At 38.4% G+C, this 16,195-nt stretch overlaps 1 protein-coding gene across 1 annotated transcript in view; it reads left to right on the forward strand.

Annotated features, from left to right (window-relative positions):
- The window catches only part of gpr158a (G protein-coupled receptor 158a), a 108,268-nt gene extending 92,627 nt beyond the window's left edge, over positions 1 to 15,641 (forward strand). Inside the window, exons 9-13 of the mRNA XM_055150829.1 lie at positions 3,317 to 3,455; positions 10,756 to 10,861; positions 11,471 to 11,617; positions 11,702 to 11,785; positions 13,824 to 15,641. Coding sequence (XP_055006804.1) covers positions 3,317 to 3,455; positions 10,756 to 10,861; positions 11,471 to 11,617; positions 11,702 to 11,785; positions 13,824 to 15,641 — 2,294 coding nt within the window. The remainder of the gene's footprint in view (positions 1 to 3,316; positions 3,456 to 10,755; positions 10,862 to 11,470; positions 11,618 to 11,701; positions 11,786 to 13,823) is intronic.
- Positions 15,642 to 16,195: the final 554 nt, after the last annotated feature.

Below are 16,195 nucleotides of genomic sequence, written 5' to 3' on the forward strand. Positions count from 1 at the left end.
CTGGAGGTGGCACATCATCTGCAGGATGCCATGGAAATAGAAAGTTAAACCATACCTTGGGACATTCTCCATGGAGATAGTTACGTTTTATACCATACTGTGGGAGATTATAGCCAAAGGAAAAACATTTCCATGGGAACAAGCAGGAGGAGGCCCTCCTCCAGGCCAAACAAGATTCAGGCAAACCTACAGTCAGGACACATGTTTTTCAGAGCAATAAACAACAAAAGTGAAGAAAAACATGCTTTTATTTTAGTCTTTTTTTTTCTTCTTTTTTTTTTTGGCTAAAATGTTACATACAGTGGCTTTAATGTGCAGACAATGCATTAAAATGCTGATATCACATATTATTAATAGTAAACACTGCAGGCCTGTAAGAAATATCCGGTTAAGAAAACGCTGCTCATCTATCAGTGATATCATTAGTGTCTATAGTACTACTAGCATACGCAAAGCACACATGTAGTAATTATGTTATTATGTTCGTTAGAACAATGAGTTACTGCCAAGTCATGGATAATGCAATTATAAAACATAAATTTTACTTAAGTTAGTTAAGTGAAGCAATTATAAGTACTATCAGTTTCCCCATCAAATCTTTACAGCGACATACTGTGTGTGCTGTGTTTACAGTGTCACACTGTAAAAATAGAAGGCTATATTAGGATACAGGTGAGCTTTTGACGTCAGCATCAGGAGACAACTCAGGCAGGATATACTCTACACCTGCATTCACTTCATCACTGCAGTATGGAATAAAATGGTCCCAGATAATGATTGAGAAATGTTTTTTAGGTTTTTTTGTTTTGTTTTAAATTATCACCTAAACGTGTATTTCAGAGTAGGTTTATCAAATTTATCCAAAATCAGATACTAATCAGTGCTAGAACTAGTATCAAAACTAGATACTCATTTGAGCAGGTATCAGTACTAAAAAAGTCACAATGAACCTTTCCTGAATAGTTTTACAATGATCTTGAGCTGTATCAGAACAAGTATAAGAGCACATAGACTAGTATACACACATGGACCTCTATGGACCTACCTGGACCACTGAGGGATTACACAGATATAAGACCACATGAGAATAGAAAAGAAACTACTAGTATTTCATGTTGAAAATGACCACCATTTTCGTTATTACTTTTTTGAATGTTTTCCATGTTTTTTTTAGGTAATAGAAACAACTGTACTTGAATTAATTGTAAGATAGATATGTTCAGTGTCATATTGTGGAAAATTTCAAAGTATCATCGTCATGGAAACTATACTTTCTATATCATATTATTACTATTTATCTTCTAAGTACCACAGACAGTTCTTATAGATTCATAGTTCTAGCCACACAGATACATTTCAGCTGTGTAAAATAATTCAAACACACAAACCCAATGATACCACAAGTGACGTCATCCTTTCTTACTTTAATTTCAAATAATCAATATTACGAAACAAACAAGCCCAAAATATCAATACTGGAAACATGATACTTTTACTTCACTCTTCAGCATCAAATATTCATGTTAGTATTTTGGTCTCCCATGTCCTCACACAACCTTAAAGCAATATCCCCTCTGCTGCCTGCTCTATTGTGGAGTCCAAGAGGCCATTTTGGTACGTGGTTTTATTGAATGTGAGCGGATGTCTCAGTGTACCGGCGCAGTGGTGGTGCTGCCGTGGTAACAAGCCTGAGTTGTCATGGAGGAGAACTGGGATTTGATTCATAAAGTGCCCAGAGAATACTCCAGCTAACACAATCTCCTATCTCTGCTGGTTATTCCTATGTGTATTAAAAGTACACATGAGCGATGTACTTTGTCATACAAGGGAAGAGGTAACAGCAGTAGTGTTATGTAGTATTTGTAGGAGTTAGTGGTAGTAGTAGTAGTAAAACGGATCAAGATTTATTAAGCTGCTTCTAAAAATAGTAATAGTTATGTGTGTAAAAGTACAGAGCAATGTACCATTGTACTAGGCAGGAGGTAGAAGCTGTAGTATTATTGGTAGTGGAGTAGAAGTATTATTAGTGTTAGAGTAACTGTTAGTAGTAAAAGTATTGCACATGTATTAGGCTGCTGCTATAAAATGAGCAGTACTACTACTACTACTACTGGTAGTAGTTGTAGTTGTAGTAGTTGTTGTAGTAGTAGTAGTGTAAAATCTGTGCAATGTACCATCATACAGAGCAGTAGATTTATGTAGTATGTGTAGGAGTTACTGGTAGTAGTAAAAGTAGTAAATGTGATGAGCACGTATCTGGCTGCTTTTTTAAATTAGAAGTAGAAGTAGTAGTAGTAGTAGTAGTTGTAGTTGTAGTTGTAGTTGTAGTTGTAGTAGTAGTAGTAGTAGTTGTAGTTGTTGTAGTTGTAGTAGGACAAAAAGTATCTGAGCACTGTATTTTCATACAGAGGAGAGGAGCTACAAGGAGTATTATTATGTAGTATCTGCAGGAGTCACTGGTTGTAGTAAAAGTAGTAAATGTGATGAGCACATATCTGGCTGCTTTTATAAATTGGTAGTAGTAGTAGTAGGAGTAGTAGTAGTAGTAGTGTAGTTGTAGTAGTAGTAGTAGTAGTAGTAGTTGTAGTAGTAGGTAGTAGTAGTAGTAGTATCTGCAGTTGGTTGTAGTAAAAGTAGTAAATGTGATGAGCACATATCTGGCTGCTTTTATAAATTGGTGGTAGTAGTAGTAGTAGGAGTAGAAGAAGAAGTAGTAGTAGAAGTAGCAGTAGTAGTTGTAGTAGTTTTAGTAGTTGTAGTAGTAGTAGTAGTAGTAGTAGTAGTAGTAGTAGTAGTAGTAGTACAAAAAGTATCTGAGCAATGTACCATCATACACAGGAGAGGAAGTACAGTGGTTTTATGTAGTATCTGTAGGAGTTAGTGGTAGTAGTAAAAGTAGTAAATGTGATGAGCATGTATCTGGCTGCTATTATAAATTAGTAATAGTAGATGGAAGAGTAGGAGTATTAGTAGTAGGAGTAGTAGGAGAAGCAGTAGGAGTAGCAGTTGCAGTAATCGCAGCCTGGTATGTTTGTGCAGTTTAGTAGTTAAGCTGTGAAGTACATCTAGTAGCTTTAGTTAATAATAATATTGAAAATAAAACTGCAGTAGAAATGTATTAGCAAATAGAACAGTACAAATAGGCTGTAATTAGTAGGAGCACAAATATTTTTATTGTGATAGTATCAACATTTAGTAGTTGGCCTATAGTAGTAGACATAGCAATTTTAGTAACACCAGTAAAAGTAAATGTAGTGATGGTAGTTGCATGTACACTTTATACAGACTCTAATAGTCTTCTTCCTCTCCTTTTTAGCTGAGTTCTTGTTCCTGTTGTGGGCCGTGTACCTGTGCTACGCTGTTCGGACGGTCCCCTCTGCGTTCCACGAGCCACGATACATGGCCATCGCCGTGCACAACGAGCTGGTGCTGTCCGCCATCTTCCACGTCATCAGGTACACAAGCCAACCCAGATAAATGTTTATTTATTCAGGACATAGTTTAAAGGTTTTGTTGTTTTATTTCATTCATTCTTTGAGTAATTATAGTATATTATAGTATATTATAGTATATTATTTTCCATCTCGTGATGTCATGTAGTGATAGTTTTCAAGTTAACAGCTCCTTTTACCATTTGTTCAGTAGAGATTGCCAATTCCAGACCTGAAATCATCCAAAATAACCTTAAAACAGATCAGAAAATGGTGTAATATGGGCCCTTTAAAGTTAGCCCTGTGGCTGACAGGGTGGCTCGCTTCACAGAAAGAAGGCACCAGGTTTGACTTCCTGGCACCAGGGGCCCTTTTTGTGTTGAGTTTGCATGTTTCTCCCTTTGCACGGGTCGACCTATAAACAGCATATCAGGCAAGTTCTTCAGCTAAAGTACCCCTGACCAAGCTTAGATCAAGTTCTCCAGCTGAAGTACCCCTGACCAAGCTTAGATCAAGTTCTCCAGCTGAAGTACCCCTGACCAAGCTTAGATCAAGTTCTCCAGCTGAAGTACCCCTGACCAAGCTTAGATCAAGTTCTCCAGCTGAAGTACCCCTGACCAAGCTTAGACCACGCAAGATGGGAGGTTATTGCTCCTGTCAAATGATTTGCCCCAGTGGGATTTAAAAAATGTATTAAATGCTGGAACAATAAAGTATCCCTTACCTTAAACTACCTAATAAAGAAAACATTATTCCAACATACTATTCATCACAGTGCTTGCTATTTGCTTAGGGTGACCAGACGTCCCTACCAGTCCCATAGTCCCAGTTTTGAGCCCTGTGTCCCCTGTTCCAGTGGATTTATCCAAAATCTGTGATTCATTCCAGTTTTGTACAAGAAATATCCCTTTTGACCAATTTGATACCTTCCAACATTAAAGAGAGGCATAAATTGTCATTTGTTTAGCTAAAATTACGAAAAACACAAAGAAAATGTGACTATACTGACACATATTAGTCATAAGTGGGCTAAGTGCATAACAGTTTTCCTTAATTATGCATTCGTTTCACATGTTTATTATTACCAAACACCCCAAATTAAGGGTGTCCTAGTTTTTTGTTTTAAAAATCTAGTCACCCTATACTTTTTTAAAATTTTACTAATTACAGTCTTATTCAGTCTGTAGCGCTCAGCAGTGTACTAGTTGATAAAGTAAACATAGACATAAGGCTTCAGATGCATTTGTAACTAACTTCCATAAACTAGGCTACTACATTATTTAGTCAAAACAAATACTTCAGGTCTACAACTTAAAACAAAGTATTTAAAGTGGAGTAGCTGATTTTTACAGTCTTAAAAATGTGAAAAACAGTACAGGTTCATTTTAGTTTTGCAGAGGTCCTAAGTTAAACCTCAGTTACCTTATTCATTCAGTGCATCCTAATTATTCACCGCAGTGAGTAAAACTAACAAGAGCTAGCATACTAAGGTGGACTTCCTGATTATTGCGCAGCAAAACGCTTTATAATTAGTTGCAGACAGCGTACAGAAGACATATTTTGACTTTAAGATCTGCTTATACAATATATCTGTACTGAGACAAGACAAATCTTGCTCAAATACATGGGAAAAAATAGTCGCAGGCCCTTTAAAAACTGCTGCTGACTTTCTAATACCATTTGTCGACAGCGCTAATAATTTGCAACGTATTATTCAGGTGTTCCAATTTCTGTACAACACTCCAATTGTGTATCTTCACTTCCTCGGCCCCGTGTCTTCCTATAGCGACGCAGACACATAATAAATTGGGGTAGGTGTTAGCTGTCATCGGACCAGCCGGTCTTAGGGGACCTTATTGTGCTGCGCGGGCTTGTTAGTAGCATCCAGCGCCAGATTCCTCCCAGCCTAGACTGCTCCTTTTGATCCCTCTGTGACCAGTTAAACCCTCAACCTCCGTGCGAGTTGGCGTAGTTCTCGGAATAGTGCTAGGTCAGGTAAAAAAAATGGGGGAAATGACAGCAGAGGTAATGTCTGGAAGGCACGCGCTCGACTGGTAGCATAAGTCCTGATGTAGATTAACTAATGGCTGCAAATTGGAGCTAGCATGTCAAATATATTAAAGTGTGACAGCTTTTCTTGTTTTTCAAATGATTACTAGGTTTGGTGAGACAGAAGCAAATATTTATCATAGTTATACATCAGTTAAATGGCAGTTTGTGGAAAACAAGTGGAGAAAAGTGCAAAAAAAAAAAGAAGTTACACTGAAAATTCAATCCAAAATGCAGGGACAATGTACTCTCAAAGATTACAATGTTCTGTCAATTTAAAGATTAATTTAACCAGATAAATATACAGTCATGTATTTATGTCTGTCAAATTATAACTGTGGTGTGAATTAGACTAAACTTTGCTGGACTAACTTCCGGTTAATGCTTTTCTATAGCAAAATATCTGTGGAAATGTCTTGCCTACACTCCACCAGCCACATAAATCTGCCCCATCACCAAATCTTCAACCAACAAGGTCCACAAAGGATAAACATTCTTCCATGAAGAATTTATCCACAACTATCAAGGGAAGAAAGACAAAAACGTATAGTGAACTACTGAGCAAAACTAATGAATGATGAAACATAAGTAACTTGTTCACTCAGACTGATTCTACAGTTAAAATAAAAAATAAAACAGAACAGATTCTTTTCAAACAACTTGTGACATCCTCATCATCATCCAGGGTATATATCACAAGACAGTCATTATTAAAAAGTCATACTATGAGCTGATTTAATGCACATTTTTTGAATTTGAATTCAACACTCATTTAACCTGTGATGTACAAACGTGGACAAAATTGTTGGTACCCCTCTGGTAAGGAAAGAAAAATCAACAATGGTCAATGATCAGTGTTTTTTTTTTTTATAATTACTGTCTTGTAATATATACCCTGGATGATTATGAAGATGTCACAAGTTGTTTGAAAAAAAATCTGTGACATACATCACAAGTTAAATGATTGTCTGTGAATGTGTCGAATATTCAATATCCAATATCAGACCAATTCAACAGCGGTTCAAGATGTTGATATTAACATAGATAGATTGATTTGTGCAGTTTGAATGCTACACATCTCTAGCATACCATAAGGTTAGTTTTGCTCAGTAGTTCTTATAAATTCTTTATGGAAGAATGTTACTCCTTTGTCGACCTTGTTGGTTGAAGTTTTGGTGATGGGGCAGATTTACGAAGCTAGTGAAGAGCAGGGGAGACATTTTCACAGACATTTTGCCTTTGAAAACCATTAATCGTTAGTACCCACAAACCCTACAGCGGGGCACTTCTGGCCGTTGTGAAAAAGGTCTATTTATTACCCATGTCCAAATAGGAAGTAAAATTATAGGGAAGAATATGCAGGATTATTGGTAAAATCTTAAATATTGCTAACACATAGCCTAACATGTTTAGATCACCATGTTACCTGCTTTTGTCAGTTTGAAAATGCTATATTCAATGAAAACAATATATTAACATGTTTTAAGTCACTCCTCCTTTAGAGCACACAATACATCCAGTTTGTCAAGTTGTTGTGTACAGTTTTGTATTATGCTTTTGTATGTTTAAGAACTGTAGTATTGAAGCACGGGTGATGAAGGCTTTTTGACTGAGCATTGGACAGAATCTTACAGCTAACCGTAAAGGGGGTCCAATAGGGCCCAGATAAGATCACTTAATTAGTGAAACATTTAAAATCTCTTCACGCATGTTTTGCCTTTTCCCAATGTTGATAAAAAACTAAAAATTAAAATTAAAAAATCACATAATACCCCCTCTTTGACTATGTTTTAAAGAAAAAGTGAAGTCTACCCTGTCATATTTACTTTCAATATTTATCTATGTTAGAATAGAGGAAAAAACTTCAAAGACATTTCACATGCAGTACTTTAGCTATTGTTCATGTTGTCAAGCTGTTATTGCGGTAACTGTTAGCTAATTAGCTGTTCGACAACCTTTTTGGTAATGTCTGTGACAGCTTGTGTTCTACAATAGTCTATTGATCCCGTGGGGCAAATTTGTCCACTCCACTGAACCATCCCTGTCCGCTGTTGTAACCTGTCAGCACCACAGCGTCTGGGGGCTCATCTCCAGATGTTGAGCTGGGCCTGGTCAGGGCTACCTTAGCTGGAGGATTTTGCCTATTTGTGCATTTTTTGGGATTGATGGGAGAAACCAGAGAGGAGAGAGAGGAAGCCCACTCAGAAATATGCAGACGTGTGCACAGCCACAAGGGAATTGAACCTGGGACCTTGTTTCTGTGAAGGATCCCTGTTCTATTTATTTTTAATGAAGACCTCTTTGGGCTTCACTACTGTAATGCAGAAATGAAATAAGGTTGGTTCTAAATAGTCGGGTCCAGAGTAGGGTTGTCAGAAGAACTGAAATCAGATACTAATCGATACTAAAACTAATGTCGAAACTAGATACGCATTTGCGCATGTAACACAACACAAAAACAGTATATGTTATTCGTTCTTTTTTCAGACCAAGAGTTTGTTTTCATACCTGACAGTTTGGACTGCTCACTAGCGCTCTTCCTTAGAGTGGTCACATGTCCGGTCAGCTGATTTATACACGTTTTGTCACTGTCTGTAAAAGAGAGAACCACATTATGGACTGGAACAGAACAAACATCACTGGGACAGAGGAAAACAAACAACGTTGCTGAATTAAAGAGGCAAAATATGGAAACGTGCCCACAGAACTTGCCGAAAACCTGTTTAAATCAGCTGACTGGACATGGCACAGCAACATCACATCACTCTGAGGAAGACAACTAATGAGCAGTCAAAACTGTCAGGTATGAAAACAAACTCTTGGTCTGAAAAAAATAACCTAATCACATATACTGTTTTCATGTTGTGTTACCTGCTCAAATGCGTATCTAGATTCGACATTAGTTTTAGTATCGATTAGTATCTGATTTTCAATTCTTTTGACCACCCTACTCTGGACCTGACTATTTAAAACCAACCTTATTTATAGATAACATAATAACATAAATTATCGGAAGACCAAATGAACATCATTGGACTACGAAAACAGTATGTACTCAAGCTCAGTTTGAACTGAACTGGTTACCTTCTGGTTAGGGGTTGAATGGTAAACCCACTGCTACTATTAACCCACCTGTAGTCTGTACCAAAATTATACTTTTAAGTTGTTTTTTTTTCATGTATTTGTATGTATGGAGCGAACTGGAGATTCTACTCAGTCTGAAGCTCTGTTACTCAAGTCAGACTTATCTGAGCTTTGTTTTAACACATCTGACCGTAAAGAACTGAATTATTTAGGTTACATTCAGACTGCAGGGCTTAATGCTCAATTCGGATTTTTTTGTGGAATCCATTTTTTTTGCAAGGTCGTTCACATTTCCAATTAAATGCGACTTGTATGTGATCTCCAGTGTGAACTTTAAACACCCCAAAAATGTCCTGGATGCACATTGGAGGACACGACGAACAACACGCAGCGAGCATGCTCACTGTTTACTGAAGTCACCAAAACGCTGAGCTTGTCTTGCAAAATATGGTCAAACATCCACAGCTGCTTAGTCTGTTTGAGTCTTTAGCCTCCTTGTATTTGGCTTGTGGGCTCTTTATTTTTCGTTGACACTGGAGCCAGAACTGCCTGTAGCCATCCTCAGACATTTCTTTGGCAATCATTTCAGAAACCACCCGGTTCCGATAAGACCCCTCCAGTTTGATACAGCAATCCCCACAAATATTAATGAATTCACTAACCTCACTTTCCTTCCATTAACGAGACTCTGAGCCTGACATGTAGGTGGGATGAATGAGACCTGGCCGTTCAGACTGAAGTCGCATGTCAAATGATTGGATATGTATCGATTTTAGGAGCACATATCCAAGTGATCTGGGTCACATTTGAAAAATCGAATCTGTGTCGTTCAGACTGTCATTAAAAGATCAGATACAGGTCACACAGGGGAGAAAAAAAATCGGATTTGGGTCACTTCACGCTGCAGTCTGAACGTAGCTTCAGTTTTCACTCACTCTCACCTTTTTTTGTTGAAAATCAAACTCCTTAACAGAACCATTAACACTCATATGGATCACAGGCTCCTGAAAATGTGTCGTTTAAATCCACTTTGTATTATTTTGTAGAGTTTTACGAAAAACTAAAAACTTATCAGGCTGCACATTGTGTCACCATGGCAACTGCTGAACATTTCACCATAGACATACATGCAGAATGATGTCACTGCAAACTATCACTTTTACAATTCTCCTTTCTAGTTTTAGTTTTGTACTTGTGTAACCACAACAGTACATTTCTATACTGCTTGAATCTACAAGAAAATTCACTTTACTACAGCAAAACTCTACCTTTTCAAATTTTGTTTACTTTCTTTTTATTCCCTTTCTTGCCCAAAATCTAAAGCCTTAAGATTACTCCTCAGTGAATAGAAAGTAGGAAGCCATCTTTGCCCGCGCTCGCTGGGGTGGAACATTATCTGAGTGTGAGTGGAGCGTTTGAATTGACGCCTGGACAGACAGTGTATAAATTTGGGCTGGCAGAAAGCACGTTAAGTCTCTGGCTCCATCTGTATCTGCTGCAGACGGAGGAGCATGTGAAGAATACCAGCCCAGCGCTTAGTCACAGCCCGCCAAGCTTGTGTACTCTTAGAATGTGATCATCGTCTCTTAGGAATTCTCTGCAAAAACTTACAAAAAAACAGGAGGCAACACTTTATAATTATTGGATTGTTAATGGGATTTAATTAACAATTATAAGAATTTTGGCACTGAAAATATGGCTGAACAATAAAATTACAAAAAATCTAATTGCAGTCTGATTTCTGTGATGATATATTAGGTCAGCCTCTAAAAGAAAAGCTTTAATTGCACTAAAATTGTAGAAAAATGTGTCCTTACTCTGAGCATGCTTGCATCTCCACAAACCTCCTTTTGTTTTGCTTGTCTCTATTTAAAATGTCCCTTGGCTACGATATTTCACAGTATGGCATAATACTGTCATGAAGAATGTTTTGAAATATGGTTTTGACTTTTTATTTCCATGGAATTAACTAGATGAATTTATTTCTTAGCTTCTAGTTGCCAAATGCTACTTAGTGATTTGTTGCCGTCATCAAACTCGAGTTAGTTATGTTTGGATAAATCATTAGATTCTGGATGACAAAAGATGAAGCTTTTATGATCTTAGATTATAAAATGATGTCTGTATGTAAAATACCGTAGCTAAAAAGAAACATTCTAATCTTGACATTGTTCTTTCTCTGGTGCTGCAGGTTCACTCTGGCCCCAGAGCTTCATCCAGACTGGATGCTTCTGCTCTTCTTCACACACACACATCTGACTGTGACAGTGACTCTGGGCCTGCTGCTCGTCCCAAAGGTACATGCTACTTTAAACTCCGACAGAACAACTTCAGTATTTACTCCAAGTACACATGTAAATATGAACAGATTTCATAAGTAACATTACAAAGTACACATGTAAATATGAACAGATTTCATAAGTAACATTACAAAGTACACATGTAAATATGAACAGATTTCATAAGAAACATTACAGTGTACACATGTAAATATGAATAGATTTCATTAGTAACATTATGGTTGGAAAAGCTCAATGCTGTCATTGTGAACACACAAATGTCACAAGAATCCATCTTGCTGTCCAAGGTTAATGCCATCTCCCAGGCAAAAACAATAGCATTTCCATATGCAACTTTAGTATTGACCTTTTTTAAAGGCGTGTCTTGCTCAAGGACACTATGAGACTATGTGCTAAGTTGAGATTTAAATGTAACTGACTGCCCTCTGGTTGTTTGACTAATGCTAAGCCAATGCTATATCACTGTAAATACTGAAAAATATCTATACAAACTTGTAAATCACTTTTTATGCTAGTATTTTTAAATTTTTTTTTTTTTCCATTCATAAATGTAACAGTAAAATATATCCAGCATTAAACATAGATATTTTGGTTGTGTCCCTTTAGTTCCTGTTTGGTGGGACTCACATGAGAGATGACATCGCCTCTGAAGCCTACGAGGACGAGCTGGACATGGGACGTTCCGGCTCCTACCTGAACAGCAGCATCACCTCTGCCTGGAGCGAACACAGCCTGGACCCCGAGGACATACGGGTATGAGGCACTGCCATCTCTCCTTTTCTCTTTAACCTGCTGATTCCTCCACAAATACTGAGCACTGGTAGTTTCTTATTGCAGACCCCAGAGGAAATGGCCCCTCACAGCTCCATTAAGAGCTGTGGCATAAGATCTTGCGAGGGTCTGTGGGAAAAACGTACCAACGTGAGCAGAGGTTTCTGTTTGTCTGTTAGAGCTGAAGAAGTCTCTCTGCACTGCAAATCACAATATCTACATGAGTTACAATGACTTCAGTCTAGAATATGGAACTTAATTTTAATAGTTTTGACTAGTTCACATTTATTTAGTTGTGATGAAGGAATCAAACGTGGAACCTTCTTGCTGTGAGGTGTGAGTGACAGCCACTCAGCCACCATGCCACAAATACCAGGCCTTAACTCTAATCTAAGATAAGCCAAAGATGGACAAAATTAATAAAATTGATTCAACAGGGACATATGAACAGTAGAGGACCGTGCGTACATGTGCCACAATTTGGAAAACACCACTTTAGAATATAAAATAATGAATGTTTGGAATACACACTTGAACAGCAAAGTCTCTATTTCCAAGAGATACAATTTGCATTAGAGCTCCCTCTGCTGACAGCAATAGACATGAGCCATGATGAACATAAATATTAGCAGACATTTAGCAACCGGCCTGTCATACATATTATACAAGTTATCTGTTCAAGAAGTTAACAGGACATTTCTTACTCCAGGAACATATATTCTTTAGAAAAAATAAAATAAATACATACACTGAAACAAATGAAAAAAAATTCCAGACCAAACAAACCAACAAATAGGTCAAAACTATTAAAAAGTTAAAGTTAATCAAGTTAAATATAATCAAGTTAAATATAATCAATTAGGGTCACGTTAATCCCTGTAGCTATCATGTTTTTGCAGTGAACCAAAATATCTGGGTCATATTTACCAGAAGGAGATGTTATCAGCTGCTTTGAGTGCATTCTCTGCTCTGGATGGAAAAAATGGATTAAGGACTTAGAGGCTGTTTCAGACCTAACATTTACAAAAACAACTATTTCCTTTTTTTAATTCTGTCCAAAACTGTCTTTAAGTTTATGATTTTATTATTTGCAGGCATGTTATTTAGTGTAGTGCAATAACTGTATGTAGTCCCATGTGATGGATTTTAGCAGCATGTTTCCTGTGCAGTAGAAGTGTAAAGTTTAAGTGTAAAGCCGGGTGTACATTTCACATTTTTAAAACTATTTGCATTATTAAAGATGCATTAACTTTCAGTGTAGAAGGTTCACACTGTGTAAAGGAAAACATTTGAATTGTGGCTATGTTTTAAGTCTCTCTGGAAGCTTGTATGATAGGGCTGTTGAGTTTAATTGAATTTTGGATTGAAACAGCAGCATTATTACATCAAAATGTCAAATAAACTACAAACAATTTCTGATATTCACCAATAATACAACTCTTACCTCTTCATTTGGTTGCATATGTACTGCAAACAATCTTTAGTTGCAGCCCCAGTCTATTCTTCCTCCGCTCTTTACCTTTGACATTTAAATATCTGATCCAAATAATCATGATTAGGATTTTTCCATATTTAAGCAGCATGTAAAAAGCTTGATAAATCAATATAGTGGAAGGAAATGGGTAGCATGTGATGTAGAGCTGCACAGTATACTGCAATGTGAGCTGGCGCCAGTGTTGTCACAGTACTAAAATCAATTCAATTGTGATTTTGATGCCACAGTGATTCTTGAAAACACTCTTTATTTAGACATTAGATTGTAATTTTCAACATATAATTATAGTACTATCTATGTAATCGCTTAAGTGTCCAGTCTATGTGCTCTTATACTTGTTCTGATTCAGCTCAAAAACATCCTAAAGCTGTTCAGGAAAGATTTCTGTCTTCTGAATGTAACTTTTTTAATATCAATAGCTGATCAAACGAGTATCTAATTTTGGTACTAGTTTTAGTATTGATTTGTATCTGTTTTTTGATAACCCTAGTTGGCACAATTATGAAATCACAAAGACTGCAGCTATTTACATAAGAGGATGTCCTCTATCTGTTTTTCCTTCCGAGTTGGTATATTTCTCTGAATGCAAAAATCATGCAGTGTACATCCGGCTTAAGGCTCAATGTTGATTACAGTTATTATAAACAATAGTAGAATATGTAAGTAATAGAAATTTTTTGTGCTTATACATAGGAGGAGCTCAAGAAACTCTACTCCCAGTTAGAAATCTACAAACGCAAAAAGATGCTAGCCAACAATCCCCATCTCCAAAAGAAGAGAAGCTCCAAGAAAGGCCTGGGTCGCTCCCTAATGAGGCGGATTACCGAGATCCCCGAGTCCGTTCACCGCCAGTGCAGCCGCGAAGACAAAGACTCTGGAGAACACGGAAGCAACCGGAACAGCATCTGCATGTTGAAGAAGAACCCGTTCGATCCGACGCATGCGGTCAAGCCCGTGAAAGAGGAACCCATAAAGAACAACGTCTTTTCCTTGAAGAAGTCGCACAGTAGCTACGATCACGTCCGTGACCAGACCGAAGAATCCAACAGTTCTGCGACGGATAAAACGGAGGTTACGACAGCCGAAGGATCGCTCTTGGAGACACTCATGGGCAAGAAGCTGGTGAAAAGGAAGTCGAATGAGAATGTTAATGTTCCAAGTGAATCCACAGAATCGGTTCCGTTGGTGTGCAAGTCGGCGAGCGCGCACAACCTGACTGCAGACAAGAAGCCCATCCATCCGAGGCCGTCCATGTTGCAGAAGTCCCTCAGCGTCATTGCGAGTGCCAAAGAAAAAACTCTTGGCCTTACCGGGAAGATACAAAGTGCGGAAGACAGCAATAAAAAGACCCAGCCAAAAACCAAGGATGTAAAAAGCACCGCAGAACCAGATATTGAACCCAAGATGGTGAGCCAGTCTACTGAAGCTAAACCAAGTGTAACCAAGAGTTGTATGGCCAAACCGCAGATCAGCAGTAGCCAGCCGGTAATGTGTCCCGATCCTGTTAAAGCAAAAGAATTCTACGATCTTTCCGAAGTTTGTCCTTGGGAGGTGGAAGAAGTCCACACTCCGTCGGAAAACAGGGTCCAAAAGCACGTGTCTATAGCACCAAAAGAAACCACCACAGTTCATGGAGGAGCTGTAAAAACAGGCAAAACGCAGCAGCAGAAAAAGAAAGGTTCAGATGCCCAACCAAATGTTGGAGTTACAAAAGAACTTCAGAGGACTTCAGCCATGCGAGCAGATATCTGTCCGTGGGAGGATACAAGTGAGAGTAGTCAGTTGACCAAGCAGCAAGGACCTGCTCAATCAACCGGTCAACTTGCGAAGCCTCTTTTACCCACAGAAAGCACCGTCACTAAGCGGGCAGATGTTTGTCCATGGGATTTTGACGATCCGCAAAAGACTTCAGAGCGAGTGAGTTCAACGGACGCATCGAAAAAACTAAAAGGATCATCTCCTGTGGAACCGAAAGGGAAAAGCGCTCTTTGTGAACCTTCAAAGACAGCAGGGTCCTTCCAGCTACCAACATCCAAGATCGACGTTTGTCCTTGGGATTACGACGCCAACACCCTTTCACCTAAATCCGAACAAACACCTAGCCCATCGAGAGGCAAGGAGTCGCCTTCAAGAAAGACAGGCAGCCTTGCGCCAAGAACTGTTGAAAAATCAAAAGACAGTGACGAGGAGAAAAGTAGACTGAAAGCTCAGGACAAGCTCAGATCTACGGAGAAGCATGCCGTCAGCCAGCAGAAGATGGCTGATGTATGTCCCTGGGAGGTCGAGAGCGAGGAGGTGCCCCTAGTGGAGAAGAGGAGGAGCACGAATTTAGGGGCAGCCAAAGCGAAGGCGGAAGTGTGCCCGTGGGAATTCGAGGACGCTAGCCAAAACACAGGCAGAGACAGAAGCTCTATGGGGGTCCGGCAGAGCACACCCAGTCCTAGCGCAGCGAATAAGGCCGAAGTTTGCCCGTGGGACTTCGATGACAGCACAGCAACTAAGAAAGCATGACACTTATAGCGTAGAGGACCAATGAAATGATAGTTGTTGATGTATGCTTTTTTTCCACAGAGATATTTACCTTACCTTTTACTATTGTAGGGTGACTTGGAAGAAAAATTGACCCACAAGTTGCCTTCCTTTTTGAGGTTTTGTTCCTGTTGTGGATGATGAGTGAAATGTACAAAACATGTCAAGCATTCCAGATTATTACGGGAAAAAATATATTGTAGACTAATTATGCAACTTATGATTCGCCTTCATGTATATTCCGTATTATATAAAAAATTCTGGTCTGCATCATAAGTTCTTTAGGTAGGGGCATGAAAATATATGGATGTATATGAACTCTTTAAAGATGAAATACATACAAAAAACGAAAGCCAAAGAATTAGCGGGAAGGATGTCAACGATTTGTTAGCCTGCTAGCTAGCTCTAAACTGGAAATCCACCATTTTGCACTTTAGCCAGCGCTAGATTCTTGTACATTTAGTTTAGTCTTTTTATTTTTTCATGGCATGATCTTGAAAAGCATATCCTCCAAATGTACTAAATGTATTTATTTT

The sequence above is a fragment of the Boleophthalmus pectinirostris genome, unplaced genomic scaffold (assembly GCF_026225935.1).
Source record: "Boleophthalmus pectinirostris isolate CB_2022bp ecotype Guang Dong unplaced genomic scaffold, ASM2622593v1 HiC_scaffold_15, whole genome shotgun sequence".
Classification (NCBI taxonomy): Eukaryota; Metazoa; Chordata; class Actinopteri; order Gobiiformes; family Gobiidae; genus Boleophthalmus; species Boleophthalmus pectinirostris.